Genomic DNA, 20,889 nt, shown 5'->3' with positions numbered 1-20,889 from the left:
CAGTGGGACAGGAGGCTGGAGAGGACCATGAAGTTCCTCGCAAAACCATCCCAGTAGGTACCTGCCTGCCCCAACCTCTCCGCCATGTTAAGGTGGGATGGGCCATGCAGGGAAACTTTGCTGCAAGTCTTTGTTCCTATTAAGATGACTTTGTGTGTTTCCCATCCAATTTCAATTTTCAAGCTGCTAGGGTGAGGTCAGGAACAGCAATGAGGCTGGGGAGGGGGGGAGGGGTGGCGCTGGGCGGGGGGGAGGTGGAGAGGGGGAATTGGTGGATCCAGGGAGAGTGAGCCGAGAAAGTGATCTTGCTTGGGTGGGTTAAGGCACAGCAGGGAACACTGCCATCAATAGCATCCCTTCAACATTGGGTACACCCCTACCCATCCCAATAGCTGTGAGCATGCCTGTTTTGTCCACTGAACACGCAAACTCACGGCACTTAACTGGTGTTGGACTCTTGGGAGCTGCTTGCATTCTTGGCTACCAGGTGCTTGTTGCTGGGACTGGTGAACTACCAGCTAATTGGATACTCGGAGTTGAGAGTGAGTGAAAGCCCCAATTTCACGCACGGGCTTCGGGGCAGTCAACGTGCGTGGGCTGTGCTGATTCTTCAGGAAGGAAACTTCACATCTTAAAAATCCCAGCCTCCATGTTGGTGTTGGAGATGGTTACTCCAATCTACATAAATTATCTGAATACGCTGCAGATTAAAATCTTTGAGAAAGTGATTAAATTTTCATCCAATTTTAGATGCAATGGCATGAATATTGTAAGAAGTCTATTTCACACCCAAAGTAGAAGTATGGATTTTTACGGAACACTGTTCAAATCTTCCCCAAAGTTATTGATTTGTACAAAGCTGCTCTCCAGCTCAGGTGTCTTTCTGTTCTTTTTGAACAGTGAATAGAGTCATAGAGTCATAGAGATGTACAGCATGGTAACAGAACCTTTGGTCCAACCTGTCCATGCCAACCAGATATCCCAACCCAATCTAGTCCCACCTGCCAGCACCCGGCCCATATCTCTCCAAACCCTTCCTATTCATAAACCCATCCAAATGCCTCTTAAATGTTGCAATTGTACCAGCCTCCACCATTTCTTCTGGCAGCTCATTCCATACACATACCACCCTCTGTGTGAAAAGGTTGCCCCTTAGGCCTCTTTTATATCCTTTCCTTCTCACCCTAAACCCTCTAGTTCTGAACTCCCCGACCCCAGGGAAAAGACTTTGTCTATTTATCCTATCCATGCCCCTCATAATTTTGTAAACATCTATAAGGTCACCTCTCAGCCTCTGACGTTCCAGGGAAAACAGCCCCAACCTGTTCAGCCTCTCCCTATAGCTCAATTCCTCAAACCCTGGCAACATTCTTGTAAATCTTTTCTGAACCCTTTCAAGTTTTACAACATCTTTCCAATAGGAAGGAGACCAGAATTGCACGCAATATTCCAACAGTGGCCTAACCAATGTCCTGTACAGCCGCAACATGACCTCCCAACTCCTGTACTCAATACTCTGACCAATAAAGGAAAGCAAACCAAACGCCTTCTTCACTATCCTATCTACCTGCGACTCCACTTTCAAGGAACTATAAACCTGCACTCCAAGATCTCTTTGTTCAGCAAAACTCCCTAGGACCTTACTGTTAAGTGTATAAGCCCTGCTAAGATTTGCTTTCCCAAAATGTAGCACCTCGCATTTATCTGAATTAAACTCCATCTGCCACTTCTCAGCCCATTGGCCCATCTGGTCCAGATCCTGTTGTAATCTGAGGTAACCCTCTTCGCTGTCCACTACATCTCCAATTTTGGTGTCATCTGCAAACTTACGAACTGTACCTCTTATGCTCACACCCAAATCATTTAGGTAAATGACATAAAGTAGAGGACCCAGCACTTGTGGCACTCCACTGGTCACAGGCCTCCAGTCTGAAAAACAACCCTCCACCACCACCCTCTTTCTTCTTTGAGCCAGTTCTGTATCCAAATGGCTAGTTCTACCTGTATTCCGTGAGATCTAACCTCACTAATCAGTCTCCCATGGGGAACCTTGTCAAACGCCTTACTGAAGTCCATATAGATTACATCTACCGCTCTGCCCTCATCAATCCTCTTTGTTACTTCTTCAAAAAACTCAATCAAGTTTGTGAGACATGCTTTCCCACACATAAAGCCATGTTGACTATCCCTAATCAGTCCTTGCCTTTCCAAATACATGTACATCCTGTCCCTCAGGATTCCCTCCAACAACTTGCCCACCACCAAGGTCAGGCTCACTGGTCTATAGTTCCCTGGCTTGTCCTTATCACCCTTCTTAAGCAGCGGCACCACATTAGCCAACCTCCAGTCTTCCGTTCCAAGAATTTATATCACAGTAGCCAACATCGCTGGCAAACAGGATTCATTTTTATTATGCTGCTCACTGCTTGCCTGGAAAACAAACCTTCTGATCACATTTTCGTTCAAGTAAAGCCAGTTTTGATTGAAAGGGATCACAATTTCAGAAGTTTTGAGATGGCATGTCCACTGGATCAGCAAGTTTACCTTGTAAGTGGCCCAGCCATGTAGATAGTCATAATTTCATGTTCAGTCTTTTTATTGTGATGAATTAACTAATCTTAAGGAAAGGGTTATTGTGGTCCTTAAATTGGGTTGAGCACTCAGCATGTTAGTGGAAGAAATCCATGGGAATCCTTCTTCTGTTCATTATTCCAAGAGCTCTTTTGGAATTGTATTTGTTTTATTGTTGAATGAGGATCATAATCTTTGGTGACACCCAAAGAAAATAAGAATCTTAAAATAATTAGCATCAGCAGAGATAATGTATTGGAGAGATTCCGACTGGAGATAGCTCTGGGATAATGAATGCACTGGTTATGATATTTCAAAATTCTCTAGATTTCAAAATGTTTCTGATTGATTGAAAGATGGCAAATGTAACACCACTATTCAAAAAAGGGACGGAAGAGAAAATATGGAAATAGTTAGTCAGTTGACCGGAAAATGTTTAATCTATTATTGAGGAAACATAGAAAATAGGAGCAGGAGTAGAATATTCAGCCCTTTCAGCTGCTCCATCATCCAATATGACCACGGGGAATCATCTAATTCAGTTCCTTGTTCCTGCCTTGTCCCTATAGCCCTTAATAACTTTAGCCCTAAGAACTATATTTAACTCATTCTTTAAAACATTCAACACTTTGCCTCAACTGCTTTCTACGGAAGAGAATTCCACAGGCCTCCCCCATGCTCTGGATGAGGTCTTAACAGTGCATTTAGAAAATTATCAAACAAAGTCAACCTAGTTTTATGAATAGGAAATTATGTTTGTCAAAATTATTAAAGCTGGTTGAGGATATAACAAACAGTGTACAAAAGGGAGGGCCATTAGACATGATGGCTTAGTGGTTAGCACTGCAGCCTCACAGCTCCTGGGACCTGGGTTTGATTCTACCCTGGGGCAAGTGTCTGTGTGGAATTTGCACGTTCTCCCCATGTCTGCATGAGTTTTCTCCAGGTGCTCCATCTCCCACAGTCCAAAGATGTATAGGTTAAGTGGATTCGCCATGTTAAATCATCCATCGTGACCAGGGATGTGCAGGCTAGGTGGATTAGCCATGGGAAATGAGGAGTTAGGGAGATAGATTGAGGGCTGGGTCTGGGTGGGATGCTCTTCCGAGGGTCAGTATGGATTCAATGGGCCAAATAGCCTGCTTCCACACTGTAGGAGTTCTATAGTAATCTTGAATTTCCAAAAGGTATTTGGTAAGGTGATAAAAAGTTAATCCACAAGGTAAAGACTGATGAAGTTGAGCTAATATATTAACATAAGTGGAGGATTTGTTAATTAACAGGAAATAAAGAAGAGACATAAATAGGCATTTTCAAATTGACAGGCTAGTGGAACTAATGGACTTCCCCAAGGATCAGTGTTGAGGCCTCAGCTATTTACAATCTGTATAAATGGTTTAGACAAAGAGACGATGAATTATGCAATAAGAACAGAAAACACCAGAGAAGCCCAGCAGATCTGACAGCATTGTGGAATTCTATGGAAGAGTTATATAGGATTTTGTTTCTCTCTCTCACCATGGATAGTGCCACAGTTACTGAGCTTCTCCAACACTTTCTGTTTTTACTTCAGATCTCCAGCATCTGCAATATTTTGCCATTATTCCAAGAGTGACGCATCTACTATTGCTGACAATACTAAGTTGGGTGGAAATGTAAAGCTGTGAGGAAGACACAAAGAGGTTGTAAAGAGACCTTTACAGGTTAAATGAGTGGGAGCACAGTTGCAGATGCCATTTTATGTGGGGAAGTGTGAAATTATTCACTTTAGTAAGAACAGAAAAAAATATTTTTTTTAAAAGGCAGGGAACTTGCAAACGTATCAAGGAAGACATGGGTTTTCTCATAGAAAAATGGCAGGTGAGTGAAGGGGCTTGACAGAGTAGATGCTGGGATGTTGTTCTCTCGATTGGGAATTAAGAACTCACAGGCAGAGGGTCAGAACAGGGCATCGGTCATTCAGGATTGAGAAGAGGAGAAATTTCTTTACCTAAAGGTTGTGAATCTTTTTATTTCTTTACCCCAGGAACTGTAGATGTTCCACCATTAAGTATAGTTAAGACTAAGATATATTTTTGGCCACTCAGACAATTAAGGGATATGGGGAGCATAAGATCAACCAAGATTGTGTCGAATGGTGGAGTGATTTCAAGGGCTTCAATGGTCTGCTCCTGCTCCTATTTGTAATTTTTGTTTTCATTGAATAATATCCAACTGGAATGATCGAGTGAACCCCATATGTTTTAGAACAGTCCACAGTGGGTATTTGCTTGTTATTAGATTTTTAATTCTAGACTTTATAGAATTCAAATTCCACTAGCTGTCGTGATGAAATTTGTCCCCAAAACATTAGCCTTGAGCTCTGGATTGCCAGCTCAGTGTGACAATACCACTATGTCATCACTCCCTGTAATGTCACAGTTCTGAAAGCGTTAAAGTTGAAGCTGGGATAAACTCCACCAAATCTTCTGCTGGCAAGGATGTAGTCTACCACAAGGTTCCAGTGGAGACAGATAGGTCATATCTGCCTCCTGTTAGTCTTTGTAATTTTGTCTAACTCGTCAATGTAACTTGTGTCTATTGCTATCATGCAATAAACCACATCTTGGATAAGATAAATGCTTCTTCTCATTATGACTCAACAGACTCAAGACTCTAGCACTGGGCAGTAATAAGGCAGCATGGATCCACCACTCATTGATTAAAAGGCAGGCAGGGATGATAAAATTAATTTATTTTGATTACATTGTAATGGTTCATTGTAACTGCTTAAAAGATTAGCAAAATGTTTGTTTCAAAGGCAGTTCAGCTCAATTAAATACTTCCTATGCTGAGGCTAAGAACATAAGATTGATGATAGCACCCACTCAACCACAAGCCACCACAGTATTCAACATGGTCTACAGCTAATAACTTCAGGAGGGCCGAGCAAGAACATTGGGAAGTAAATCAAAACTGATGGCAAGACAGAGGAGACGCTGAAAAATCTTAACGTGTGTAAAAGGAAATTAAAATTCAAAGAATGCAAACACGTAGAGTAGGTTTTACAGAATGATGCAAGCTATTAGAAAAAGTCAAAGAAAAGGATCTAATTGGAAAGAAAAGTAAATGAAGTAAACAGAAGATTAAGCAACCTGAAGAATTTTTGATGTTCAGTAGTTTAATGTTGTCTAATAGAGTCATAGAGATGTAAAGCATGGAAACTGACTCGATCCAACCCGTCCATGCCAACCAGGTATCCCAACCCAATCTAGTCCCACCTGCCAACACCCAGCCTATATCCCTCCAAACTCTTCCTATGCATATACTCATCAAAATGCCTCTTAAATGTTGCAATTGTACCAGCCTCCAACACATCCTCTGGCAGCTCATTCCATACACGTACCACCCTCTGTGTGAAAAGGTTGCCCCTTAGGTCTCTTCCTTCTCACCTCCACTTAACCTTATATCTTTTCCTTCTCACCCTAAACCTATGCCCTCTAGTTCTGAACTCCCCGAACCCAGGGAAAAGACTTTGTCCATTTATTCTATCCATGCCCCTCATAATTTTGTAAACATCTATAAGGTCACCTCTCAGCCTCTGACGTTCCAGGGAAAACAGCCCCAGTCTGTTCAGCCTCTCCCTATAGCTCAATTTCTCCAACCCTGGCAACATTCTTGTAAATCTTTTCTGAACCCTTTCAAGTTTCACAACATCTTTCCGATAGGAGGGAAACCAGAATTGCACGCAATATTCCAACAATGACCTAACCAATGTCCTGTACAGCTGCAACATGACCTCCCAACTCCTGTACTCAATACTCTGACCAATAAAGGAAAGCATACAAAACACCTTCTTCACTATCCTATCTACCTGTGACTCCACTTTCAAGGAGCTATGAACCTGCACTCCAAGGTCTCTTTGTTCAGCAACACTCCCCAGGGCCTTACCGTTAAGTGTATAAGTCCTGCTAAGATTTGCTTTCCCAAGATGCAGCACCTCACATTTATCTGAATTAAACGTCATCTGCAAACTTACAACTGTACCTCTTATGCTTGCATCCAAATCATTTATGTAAATGACAAAAAGTAGAGAACCCAGCACCGAACCTTGTGGCACTCCACTGGTCACAGGCCTCCAGTCTGAAAAACAACCCTCCACCACCACCCTCTGTCTTCTACTTTTGAGCCAGTTCTGTACCCAAATGGCTAGGTCTACCTGTATTCCATGAGATCTAACCTCGTTAATCAGTCTCCCATGGGGAACCTTGTCAAACGCCTTACTGAAGTCCATATAGATCACATCTACCGCTCTACTTCTGTTTACTGAGCTCAGATTGACCTAGAGTCGAGAATTCACAATGATTTCATCCTTATCCTTATTCTTGATGGTGTTGCTTTTGCCACTGATCAGGTGGCAAGAAGAGGAGATTGCTACATATTAATTACTGAATCACAGAGATCTTAGTGCAAAGTGAGACTATTTGACCCATTGTGCTTCCTCCAGCTCTTCAAATGAGCATCATTACTTCGCACTTTCCCCACATACCCTTGTACATTATTTTTATCCAAATCATTGTCCATTTCCCTCTTGAATGCCTCAATTGAACCTACCTCCATCGCACTCCCAGGCAGTGTATTCCAAACTCTAACGATTTGTTGAGTGCAAAAGTTTTGCTCATATCACCTTTGCTTCTTTTGTAAATCTGATATCAATAATGAATGAAGCAATGGAAGCTTTAAAAAGAAAGCTCATACCTGCGCAGTCTGTGGTGATTTTGATGCTTACTTTCCTTGCTCTTGCTGCATCCATTTCTACCTGGGGCCTGCACCACTGGACCTGCAATCGATGATTCACTTCTCCTTTCAGTGTTCCTGTAGGACTGGTAGCTTGATGTGCCACTGTGACAAAAACACAAGTAGTGGAGAATTTTGTAAGTTTGATAAAAATAGCAATAGAAAACAACAAGCACCAGGCTAGTTCACCTTCCTTACTATTTACTAATAGGACAGTCCCAATCAACACCCATTGATTACACACCAGGCAGGGAAGGTGATGAATATGATTTATTTTGACTGCACTTTAATGGCTTAGAATGAAAATGAGGGTGAGCAAAATGATTGTTTCAATGGCAGTTAATTTGCTATCCCCAGATCTCAGTAAACGTTCAGTCCTGTTGTCATAACACCGAATCCTATATGGTGAAGGAATTATCCCACGCATTTCTCATTGTCTGGTGATGAATGACATTTGCAGTCCTTATCTTTTCAAAACAGTTCAGCAAAGGTGTTAAAAGCCGTTTGTCATCTCAAAAGCTTATGAGACATTATAAAACATCATTCACTCAACAAGTATCAAAGGGTCACAGAGAGGTGCCTATAGTCATGCTAGGATTGAAATCTATTATAAATTGAAAACGGTGAGTTAGAAACAAGAGTGTGGAATAATGTGGATACAAAAGATTAAGAATATGAAGCATCAAATGACAAAAGAAACAGTTAGAGCTTTCGCAAACAATGGCAACAGTTTTCATCTGTTAATCACTGGGATATTGATGCTTTATACATTTGTTGTGGTTATCCCTCAGGAGGTAACGCTTTACCAATATGAATCACTTCCTGATGTAAAGGTTCCAAGAAGAGCCCCTTACATTTGACTGTAAGTTTACTGAACAGTAGTTCTGAAACTGACTGCAAGGACAAAATCCTTTCCTGGGATTTATACAAATCCCATCAGTGATTGTACAGGTAACTGTCTTGCATTGATTTAATCCATGATTCCATGTGAGTCCTATATACTGAATAGGGGGGAAAATGGGGGATTTGAGGACAGTGGTTTTGTGCGAGGTTGTAATGAAGGGAAAAAAAACTTGCATTGAGATAGCACACTAGACCGGTAGACGTCTCAAAGTATTTATAGCCAATTAAATACTTTTGATGCATTGTCACAATGGTCAGATCAGAAATGTGGCATCCCATTTATACGCAGCCAACCAATTAATGTTATAATGACCAGATAATTTGTTTAATCTTGCTATAGTGATTAAGGGATAAATTTTGGCCGGGACACAATGATATGTCCTGTGCTCTCAAAACAGTGTCGTGAGACCTTCTACCCCCACCTAAATTGGCAGATGTGGCCTCAGTGAAAATTACTTTCCAATATATTCAAATACTGAAACGGTGTACAAAAATAATCACTCCTTGTTTCATTTCCATGTTTGAATCTGATTAAGGAATCTCGTCAGTGAGAGTTTGCAAATAGAATGTAACTAAAGAATCAGAAACACTTATCAAAGAAGCTGAGTAACAGAATGTGAACAAATAGCTTGGAGCCAAAATGAATCGTTTGTTATCTATACCCGTAACAAGCATTACCTTAAGCATTAAGTACTTGGAAAATTCTTCCAATTACATGCTGATGGTGAGACACCTTGCCTACGGCCTCTGTATATCAGAAAGTTACTGACTGTGAATTCAATCTTCAACATTGACATGTAAGTTGACGTCTCAGTATGGATTTGATCTTCTGCCAATGCTTTTGCCTTGAGTACATGAAAATGTAACTACCATTAACATACAAAATCTCTTTTGAAATAAAGCACATCCCTTAGCACGCACTACCTGTTGAGTAGGACACCACTTGGTCTCAATTATGGTATAAATTAAATCATGGATTGGTCATCACATTCTTCTATTTCTTTTGAAAAACAGAACTCAGCTCAGCAGTTTCAATGAAGGATCACTGACTTGAAACGTTAACTCCATTTCTCTCTCCACAGATAGTGCCTAGCCTGCTGAGCAATTCCAGCATTTTCTGTATTTGAACCACTCACACAGGTTAAGAGGATTACTTCATTTTCACACTCTGAGCACCACACAGTAGTCGGGCAAGGTAGGATATTGAAAGTCAACACAAACATACAAAACATGGCAAGAATTTCAGTTAGGATGAGCGCTCTCGCAATTATTTGTCATAACTTCATCTGAACACAGAAAATGTAACATACACATTTCTTTTCCCCAGAAATGTCCCAGTGAGGGAATATGAGGTACAGAAGGATTGGAACATTACCACAAAGTCTTAGAGAGTTGTGAATAATTAGGAGGCTATGGGAATTAATCAGTAAGTTTGGATCAGTCAAGGTTGTTACCTGAAAAGCCAAACATTATGATAGATGTTCAGAGAATTACAGTGACTATTGAAGAGGTTATGTTGGCCAGTTGGTGAGCTACAGAGCAGAATCAAGGGAAACACATATAAATTTCAAGTAAAATAGGTGCATTGACATTATATGAATCATAAAGTCACAGAGTATTAGAGGTCAACAGCTCAGAAAAAGAAACTTCAGCCAATTGAGTCTGTACTGGGCATAAACAAGCACCTAACTATTTTAACTTGAAAAACTGATAAGGTAACACCTCGCTTGATAAAAGACTTTGGATGAAAGACTTCTTGTTGACCCTAATATTCAGTCTCACACACACACACAATATTCACTTACAGGTTGCCGGCTGTTATGTGCTTTTTATTGCTTTCTTAGCACATTGGATCTTCCAGGCCGCTGGTCTCGGTGACTTGCATTGCTTTAAAGCACAGGAGGAGAGGTGGGCAGCATCTAATGGAAAGGAGCACTGAGCTGTCAAGGGTTGACCATACTCAGTCAGGCCCATTGTCCTATCGGAGTCCAAGGATCAGTGTCCATGCAGTCTAAGGATTGGGCCAAGGTCAGTCCTGAATGTCCAAGTACAACTAGTCCAAGGATTCCAGGTAGAGTTCGTAGAATGTCCTGCCAAGTCACTCCAAGGGATGGACTACAGTCAGTCCTGGGTTTTTGGTCAATAATGGTGAAGAGGCAATCCATGGAGTCTCCAGGAAAGCAGGCAATTCTAGGGATGGGTTTCATTGGACTGAGTCACTGAGGGAACGGTGACAGTGATAGGGGGCAATTGAAGATAGTAGGTGGGACCGCATGGCAAATGGGAGGGGAATGCAGGTCCCAGAAGGGGAATTTTAAAGAGGTCACATTATCTCTCGCGTCCACATGGAGTGGGTGTGGAGCCAACAAGGACATGAGAATTTCCAAACTCATGGGCTCTTGGGGTAAAATGGATGCTTTGATTATTAAATCAATAAAGGACTGTAATAGAAATGGGAAAGACTGAAAAGCCGGAGAAGTTACAGTGACAACAATACAATAGGAAACAGGAAGGATGGGATGGAGTTGGGTTTGGGATGACAGAGGCAGAGTCTATCACTCCAGTCATTTGAGACAAGCCACTTACATTGAAATGAAGATGGAATATTGTCATGCTGGATCAAAAATCAACTGAGTGATAAATCCAGAAGTGAGAGTGTTTTGCTGGAAAAGCACAGCAGGGCAGGCAGCATCCAAGGAGCAGGAAAATTGATGTTCCAGGCCGGATGTTTGGCATTGCATGCAAAATGGGCAAAGGAAGTTACTGTTTTCTCACTGGGGGAAGGGGAAGTGAAAAAAAGCTAGAGGTTTTGCTTGGGGAAATTGCAGTAACCATCCCTCCAGTAATGCCACCCATCCGGCTTCAATTTGCATTTCCTTGCATGTCCAAGAATGCATGTTAGATATTACAGCCTCATGAAATCATGGCCATTACATTGTGTGCACTAATTGCCTCCCTGTCATGTCAACTAAGCATCTGTAAAGAAATAATGTACTTAAAAGTGGAACCTGAATGCTCCATTTCACGATCATATTACACAGTAAACACTAGAAGCAAACGCAGCTCTCAGATTCGCATACTAAACTATTATTATCCACGGACAGGGTCTGTGATGTGGAAGACAGCTTTTTCTTTAGCTTACTGGCAGAATTCTACTCCCGGAGTAGCATTAAAACTTTGCTTGTGTAACATCCAATTGGATAAGTTCACATACCTTATTAAGGAGAGACAATGACCTCCTGGGGAAGCCTCATGTCACACTATGTGAGGGCCAGACATGAGTCTTCAGAGTGGGGAATGTGAGGGCTCAGAATTTCCCTCAATAAAATTGTTTTATCTCTCTGACATTCCCAACAGACTATCTGCTTGTGGGTCTCACTTGAAGATTGCCATGGTTGGAGTCATTGCGGCTTTGGCAAAATTCCAAAGACAACAAAGAAGGAGACTGAGATTACATCTTCATCAGCAAGAATAGTAACCCCGAGTAGTTGCTGCATAGCTTCTAGAGGAGGTGGCAGAAGGTGAAGTGACATCATTGACGGGGGGATGGGAATGCACCATCAACAGACCTCGCTATCACTTTTATACAGCACTAGGAAACACAGTGCATGCACCAATAAGAATAGCCACGTGGCCAACCCAATGATCATCAAGGTCACAACTGCCTTGAATTTCGTGCTAGTGGCCTGTTCCCAGGAGAAACTGCGGACTATATCTCCCAAGCTTTATTCTAAAACACCCACAGGATATACTGATGCCATTTTCTCAAGGGCATAGCTCTTCTCTTATGGTAAGGTCAATGAAGCAGTTCAGGCATTGGGATTCTCCACTGTTATTGGATTGGTCCAGATGCAAGGTGCTATTGCCTATACCCACATTACTTGGGAATGCAGTGTTCACTCCATCTATGTGTGACTTCCTTCTGATCACTGATGCCTAATTCTGAAGGTCTGTCTGCGCTGAATATCCTGAGAGCTGCTCTGACCCTTACATATTGGAGAACAGATCCTTGCCTCCTTCCATGCCCTTGAGCCATATGGGGATGTCTGCTGGGACACAAGGAATATCCCTTCAAAACATGGCTGATGACAACTCACCCTCATTGTCCGCAGGCTCTGGAATCTCAGACAGGGGAAAGTTCAGGGGTGAGTCACATGTACAGTGTCCTGAGATGAAGCTTCTGGGGGTCCTGAGTGTCACACCTCTTCACTATGGGTGCCTGCTGACACCACTCTGTCTGTCTGAGAAGAAGGGACACCCTGAACAAGGTCAAGATCATTTGCTCCCCTTTGGCTTTGCTGTTGTTGATGAGAATCAATAGCTAGAGTGATAGAGTGCAGGTCCATGCATATATCTGTCAGACATTGAGAGTGTTGGACCTGGGTCTCCATGATGATTGCCAATGTGCCCAGGGAGATATCCAAACACACACATGCCAGAGGGAAGACGGTACAGCAAATCTTTTATAACCGGTACCTAAGGAACCAGGAGTGTTCCTATTGATCAAATGTACCAGTTAATCAAGGGGTCGACATAATCAATGTGAAGACACACACTAAGTAATAGAAATGTAATGCCGGGGTGGCGGGGGGAGGGATAGACATCAGTGTCATATTTTATTTACAGCATAAATCACTTAAGTAATGAAACTTTGCCTTAAATAAAATCTATCAACTGGGTGACGGGTAAAAATAAAGTTTGCTGTACTTATAACACTGGAGGACTCCTCCATTCTGACTGCCCCTGACAAACCCTCCCTGCTGTTTCTGTGCCTGTCTGTTCAGTTTCACTAGGTCATTAATCACTGATGCATCTTCTGCCTAGGGCTGAGCAGGCCCCTGGTCTCTGAGCATCAAGGACCTGGGTATTTCTTCCTTGACTCGTTACAGAGATGAATCAGTGACGTGCTCAGATGTTGTGCTCCTCAGTCTAATGCAGAAAGAGAACTCACTGAGATGAGACAGTGGGGGCTACAGGTGAAAGCCTTGCTGGTTCATCCTTCGAATATTGAATGGCTTCCTCCTTAGAGGGGCATGTGGAACTGAGCACAGCACAATGAAGCTCACAGAGTTGGCTAGCCTTTGGGGTATCTATATTCCCACACGAGCGGTCTCTTATCAGGCTAAATGCAACATGTTTTTTGGGAGTGGAGAGCTTGATATCAACTACTGCACCCTGTCCCCTCCCTCCCCAGACCCTTACTTGCCCCTCTTGATCCACTCATGAGTACATCTTTCCTCCAATGAGATAAAAGGAGTATGATGGAAGTGGAGAGCAGTTAGTGATAATGCAGGAACAAGAGAGGTGATAAATTATTCCCAGTGAGTTAGTGGGAAGTGGGCGAGGTGAGGAAGAATTGGCAGTTTGGGAGTACGATGTGGGTGAGAACTGTTGAGTGAGCTTGATGTGTGCAATACCAAGAGTTGTAGTCAATGAACCTGGGTGAGATGTGTATGCAATGGCAGAGTTAGAATGAGTGTGAGGTAGCAGAGATAAGATGGAAGTACTTTTACCCTTTCAGGCTGCAGAAGTTCATTGACCTTCACCCTGGTCAATGCTGGATGTCCTGTTTGACTCAACCTACTATGGTCTGGTGCCCTGTGATAATCAACTGGACAAAAAGGATTGCATCATCACTGCTCTGTCGAGCTTTACTGACAGGTCACTGTCCCCAAAGCAGTGACTGAGTTCTCCTTTCTGATGGGTCATGGCCTGATTGAGAGCACTCCAGCCTGAGGGGCAGATCCTGCCTTGCAAATCCAATTTGGAAATATCTCACCGTTCCTTCACTGCCACTGGAATTCCTCCCTAATGGCCTGGTGGATCAAACCTACAGCACATGTAGCGGTTTAAGAACTGCTGTGGTTCGAGCAGGCAACTCACCACCATCTCCTAAAGGGCAGCTAAGGATGGGCGATAAAGGCTGACCCAACCAGCGACAATCACATCCCCAGGAGCTAATCTTTTTTAAAAATCTGTCATGCACCTGTGTTTTAAATAAGACAACAGAGGCACATACACCAGAAAATCCTTGCAATATTCAGTGCTTCTGCCCCTCCAGCCACATTAATCCCCCATGGGCCTGATTGTGTAATTAATGAGGTGAAGAGCAGAAGGTTTTGTGAGAAAAGTCACTCCAAGCCATGGCAAACAGGGAACCATGAATCTCGTCTGGCAAAACACTTGAAGTAAACTTCCAGCCCATTGAGAACAACTCACACATTGTGACAAGTCAAAAACCTTTCAGTAATTGCAAACAAACCTTATATCAGTTCCAAAGAAGAATCATGGGACTGGAAATGTTAACTATATTCGCACTCTACAGATGTTGCTAGACACTTTCTGTGTTTACTTTATTAATAAAGCACCACTAAAAGGGTGCCCATTCAGAGATGTCTGCCTAAACTGGGAGTTGGGCAAGATGTGGCCTGTGGCATCAGCCACACACTTTCTTCTCTCCTTGCACAGATGCTGAGATCCTGCTCAGTATTTCACCTGCCAATCAGCTTCTTAACTAAAGCAAATTTAGCATAGATTAAGGATATTAACAGTGCAAGTCAGGGTAAAGAATGTCTCTTAAGTGTAGGGTTTTCTACTATTGTTGATAAAAATTTACTGAAAGCAATTATCATTTTGCAATCTTCAAAAGTCTTATATCTTTATGCACAACTTATTTGCACAACTGGACTTTCTGCTGTCATGATTTTATTATATCTTTTGCACAAAGTCTTTTCCAACTATAAAGTCCCATATTCACATGTATAATGAGTTTTGTCAAAATGACTTTGCATGGTCTGGCTACTGTTTTCCCACCTTACTCTCTGAAGACAGCTCATAGAGTCATAGACTCATAGAGATGTACAGCATGGAAACAGACCCTTTGGTCCAACCCGTCTATGCCGACCAGATATCCCAATCCAATCTAGTTCCACCTGCTGGCACCCGGCCCATATCCCTCCAAACCCTTCCTCTTAAATGTTGCAATTGTACCTGCCTCCACCACTTCCTCTGGCAGCTCATTCCATACCCGTACCACTCTCTGTGTGAAAAAGTTGCCCCTCAGGTCTCTTTTCTATCTTTCCCCTCTCACCCTAAATCTATGCTCTCTAGTTCTGGACTCCCGACCCCAGGGAAAAGACTTTGTCTATTTATCCTATCCATGCCCCTCATAATTTTGTAAACCTCTATAAGGTCACCTCTCAGCCTCCAACACTCTAGGGAAAACAGCCCCAGCCTGTTCAGCCTCTGCCTATCACTCAAATCCTCCAACCCTGACAACATCCTTGTAAATCTTTTCTGAACCCTTTCAAGTTTCACAACATCTCTCCGATAGGAAGAAGACCAGAATTGCATGCAATATTCCAAATGGCCTAACCAATGTCCTGTACAGCTGCAACATGACCTCTCAACTCCTGTACTCAATACTCTGACCAATAAAGGAAAGCATACCAAACACCTTCTTCACTATCCTATCTACCTGCAACTCCACTTTCAAGGAGCCATGAACCTGCACTCCAAGGTCTCTTTGTTCAACAACACTCCCTAGGACCTTACCATTAAGTGTATAAGTCCTGCTAAGATTTGCTTTCCCAAAATGCAGCACCTCGCAGTTATCTGAATTAAACTCCATCTGCCACTTCTCAGCCCATTGGCCCATCTGGTCAAGATCCTGCTGTAATCTGAGGTAACCCTCTTCGCTGTCCACTACACCCCCAATTTTGGTGTCATCTGCAAACTTACTACCTGTACCTCTTATACTCGCATTTATGTAAATGACAAAAAGTAGAGGACCCAGCACCGATCCTTGTGGCATTCCACTGGTCACAGGCCTCCAGTCTGAAAAACAACCCTCCACCACCACCCTCTGTCTTCTACCTTTGAGCCAGTTCTGTATCCAAATGGCTAGTTCTCCCTGTATTCCAAGAGATCTAACCTTGCTAATCAGTCTCCTATGGGGAACCTTGTCAAACGCCTTACTGAAGTCCATATAGATCACATCTCTGAAAGAGTTTGGATTTATACTACTGGTAGGAATATGATGGATCGAATGGCCTCCTTCTGAATTGTGTGAGTCTTTGATTCTCTACTGAAGTGCCTTTTATGATCCCAGAAAAAAGATGTCTTCAAGTACCTTACAACCAATGAAATACTTTTGAAATGTGGTCACTGTTGAAGCAACTATCAGAATAATATATGGCTTGCATAAGACTGTGCTTAAAGTAGTTCTAAAGCTAAAGAAAAGTGTCAAAATCATCTAAAATATTTAAATCAATAGTCTGAACTACTATATGACAAATATCTTTAGCAAACTTGATTCCATTGCTGGTAAGTAATGAAAAACAGAGAACTGACACCTACAGATTAAAACATAATTCTTATATAATTGATGGGATTTCAAACGATAGGTATTTTATGTAGATTCCTCACCACAGCTCACTAAATTCCCACAGGTGAAAGCTCCTATTTACAACCTATCTGCTTTCAATCAGAAGAAAAATTGCCCAAGAGTGTTGGAGGCAGTAAAATGCAATGAGGGGGTAGGAATCCAAATTTATGGATTGGATAATAACACAATGACTATTGATTTGGTAATGTAAGCGACCTGAATATTGACAAAGCACTGATTGTACTGATGTTGTTACATGCAAGCAAAACATTACATTTCCCTACTGGTGAAAATCTAGATACCTCTGATGCTGGCTGAACAGAGGACTTTGAGTAACATTATGTTTTACAAGCTTTATTTCCAATATTTTAAGCAGTGTGCGAAGCCTCATGTATCACCTTGTCACCTTTGTGTTGAGATTTTGATGAGATTGTGCTATCTGCAACATCTTGCCCAAACCAATTAAATTCTGGACTTTCTAAACTGTACAGGTATGTTACAATGGCAATTTAAAGGACATTTTTCTTAAACTCTCTTCAAAATATAGATTCCTCTGTATTTTACAATAGAAAATACAACTGGAAAGACACAATAGAATGGGCTGCGTAAGGTTTCCCAGGGGCATAGATTACGACAGATAGATCACTTTGATAAATGTTTCAGTGTTTAAATGGACTCCAATCAGTTCAAGGTCAGGAAAGGCTCTTGAGCACACATGTTATCTAATTCCTTGCTCCAGCAATTTTCCACCTAATCCATTTTGATTACAGCCCATTACTTGTCTGTTATTAATCAAGGTCTACAGCAAACCAACAAAAGGAACAGATAAGCCTTAATTAATCAGTCTTTTATGTAATGACAATTCCAATCTCCCCTCTGTGTTTCTGGACTGTTTTCAACCTGACAGCTAATGCTGTTCTCCCCAACAAAACGATATTCACAAAAGCACCTCCTTTCTTTCCTTACAGTGTTCGTTTTCCAATCTCAAGACCATTCAGGAGACACAAAGCATTCATTGCTGAGTTTTATTGGACATTGCAATTGACTGTCAGCTTGAAAAGCTCCGCTGATGAGCCTTCTAAATGAAATCGATTCTTCCATCAGCAACACACTTCTCTCTGATCAAACTAAGAATGTATATGCATCTTTGAAGGCAATAGCTATCTTCACCTCGGGCTGGTACAGTTAATACGTGTCTGTATTGTTTACTTCCTTCCAAGGTGCAACTGCTCTGAAGACTAAAACGCAAAGGCGAATTTTACAAAACAATTCTTTGCCTTCATAGAGTTTTCATGTTGCTGGACTTGTCAAGAAGGAATCTGAATGTGAGAGCTGTGTGGATGTAATTGCATCCTGAAGTCATGTATGCTGCTCTGCAACATTATTCAAAATGAAGTCGCTTGATTGAGCTCACCAAATACCGATTGCATGACCACATAATAAAAGTTATTCATTTGCCCTGGCAAATCTCAGTTGCAAAGTGCATTAGCTAATGTGGAACAGAACCGTAAACACCCAGAGAATCCCAGAGGCTTCATGGCCCTGACTTAGCGGATCTGACTGATGTGGAGATAGTTGAGTTGGCAATCACACCAAATGACCTTGGCCGAGAGAGAAAAGAAATCAGCTGTTAATTTAACTTACAGTCATCAGCCAAGAAACAGGCTGCAGAGAATTGGCCACATTTTGACGAGTTGCCAATTATTTTTCTTATTCTTCACCTCGTATTTATCTAACACCAGATGTCAAACAGTGGGTGGAGAGAAGCTCTGGTCACACACTCAGGGTACATATCTTACTGCAATGCCTTTTGCTTCTCTGTCTCCCAGTTTCTTCAAATCTTGGTAAAAGCTGATAAATACTTTGAACCAAAAGAAAGCAGAGATGATATTTGGCATTGCATGCAGCCCCTTATTTTTAAATCTGAGCTTCAAGCCTGTTTTCTCCATGTTCCTCATTATGCTGACACAGAATGACAGCTTATGGAAACAAAAGAAAGACAAAGTACTTTTATAGTGATAAAAACGTAGAAAATACCTAGAGAAGCTCAGCAGGTCTGGCAGCAAGCTATGGCACGAGAAACCAAATTAACGGTTCAAGTCCGGCATGACCTCTTCAGAGCTCTACATCAGCTGCTATATTCGGGGGAATGTTTAGAGATCTTAAGGATTTTCAGTGAATGAGTAAGTGGATGGGTGAGTGGATGGATGAATGGGTGAGTAAATGGGTGATTGACTGATTAGATCGTTGGGTGAGTGTGTGAGGACTAGTCAAAGGTTGGGCAATTAGGTCAGGGGACTGGGTAATTATGCCAGTGGTGAGTGAGGGAGATGGTTAATTGGATTGGGGAGTAGTTAGTTGGATTAAGGAGTACGATTTGGGAGCAGTTAGGGTGGTACGGCTGAGTTACGCTATTAATTGCTGAGTTACGCAAGAGATTCAACAGGGTAAGATTTCAATGGTCATTATCTGGGGAAGCAGTGGGTATCTAGCTCAAGTGTCGAACACTGAGTTAATGTGTGATATTTGCAGCTCAAATCAGTCCAGAGCAATTACGGTATCTATTCACACAACAGTACTTCCAATGTGAGCTAGAGTGCAGCACTGGCAGATTCCTCACAATTCGACAATGGAAAATCTAATCCATTGTATTTGATCGAGTTTGTGCTTGAAGAATTCAGCTGACATGCACTCTCTTTTACTCTTTAATTATATTCTCTACTTCCCTCATCATCCACAGATTCTGAATGCCTTATCATTTACCTTTAAAGGAATGTACCAAGCCTGTGCCTCAAACGCGTCCATCAAGATCACCCATTGTTCCATCACAGTTTTGCCAGTCAGTTTATTTTACCTTGGCTAGGATCCCCTCACTCGACTGATGCTAACCCTCTTTCAAACTAGGCACCCTATTTAGATTTAGGAGCAGAATACTGCAGATGCTGGAATCTGTAATGCAACCAACAAATGCTGGGGATCACAGCGGGTCAGTTGGCATCCACGGAGAGCGAGCAAGCTAATGTTTCCAAATTAGATTACTCTTCATCAGAGCTGAAGTGATGTGTGAGGGGACAGCATGAGGGCGGCACGGTGGCGCAGTGGTTAGCACTGCTGCCTCACAGCGCCAGAGACCTGGGTTCAATTCCCGCCTCAGGCGACTGACTGTGTGGAGTTTGCAATTCTCCCCGCGTCTGCGTGGGTTTTCTCCGGGTGCTCCGGTTTCCTCTCACAGTCCAAAAATGTGCATGTCAGGTGAATTGGCCATGCTAAATTGCCCGTAGTGTTGGTGAAGGGTTAAATGTAGGGGAATGGATCTAGGTGGGTTGCGCTTCGGCAGGTAGGTCAGAATGATGGTGTGGTGAACTGTCAGAACGGAAAGGACAGACAGTCCCACTGTGATGGTGGGGGGGAGGGGGGAGAGGAAGGAGCAGTCATGATAATAGAATGTAACAAGCTACAGGAAGGGGAAGAAATAGAAGTTGGTTCTCCAAAACTATGATTTGGAGATGCCAGTGTTGGACTGGGGTGTACAAAGTTAAAAATCACACAACACCAGGTTATAGTCCAACAGGTTTAATTGGAAGCACTAGCTTTTGGAGCGACGCTCCTTCATCAGGAGCTCCTATCACCTGATAAAGAGGCGTCGCTCCGAAGGTTAGTGTGCTTCCAATTAAACCTGTTGGACTATAACCTGGTATTGTGTGATTTTTAACTCCAAAACTATAGCATTCATGCTGTCTCCTCACACTTCACTTCAGGTCTGATGAAGAGTCATCTAGACTTGAAACGTTAGCTTGCTCTCTCTCCATGGATTCTGTCTGACCCGCTGTGATCTCCAGCATTTGTTGTTTTCTTTCCACTACCGATTGTTTCTTGCTTTTCTCTATTACTAATCTAAACCTGTTTCAGGAAAGAAGCTGTGCTAAATGACAAAAGCTTCCCATTAACACAGAATGCAGATTACACCCTGCTTTCAGAATTTTGAGAAAATTAGGGACATAACTAAAAAAGATTCCTTACATATACAACATAATGTAATTACATAATATATAACATTACAGTATGATCTAACAATGAATCATAGAGTCATAGAGATGTACAGCATGGAAACAGATCCTTTGATCCAACTTGTCCAAGACTACCAGATATCCCAACCAATCTAGTCCCACCTGCCAGTACCCGGCCCATATCCCTCCAAACCCTTCCTATTCATATACCTGTCCAGATGCCTTTTAAATGTTACAATTGCACCA

General features: G+C 42.3%; 1 protein-coding gene across 1 annotated transcript in view; it reads right to left on the bottom strand.

Moving 5' to 3' along the window:
- Positions 1 to 20,889, bottom strand: part of srrm4 (serine/arginine repetitive matrix 4) — a 393,712-nt gene that overhangs the window by 90,179 nt on the left and 282,644 nt on the right. Inside the window, exon 2 of the mRNA XM_043715886.2 lies at positions 7,309 to 7,452. Coding sequence (XP_043571821.2) covers positions 7,309 to 7,452 — 144 coding nt within the window. The remainder of the gene's footprint in view (positions 1 to 7,308; positions 7,453 to 20,889) is intronic.

The sequence above is a fragment of the Chiloscyllium plagiosum genome, unplaced genomic scaffold (assembly GCF_037043375.1).
Source record: "Chiloscyllium plagiosum isolate Xiang-an unplaced genomic scaffold, Cpla_swu_hap1 HiC_scaffold_24, whole genome shotgun sequence".
Lineage (NCBI taxonomy): Eukaryota > Metazoa > Chordata > Chondrichthyes > Orectolobiformes > Hemiscylliidae > Chiloscyllium > Chiloscyllium plagiosum.
This window is presented reverse-complemented; position numbering and strand designations above follow the sequence as displayed.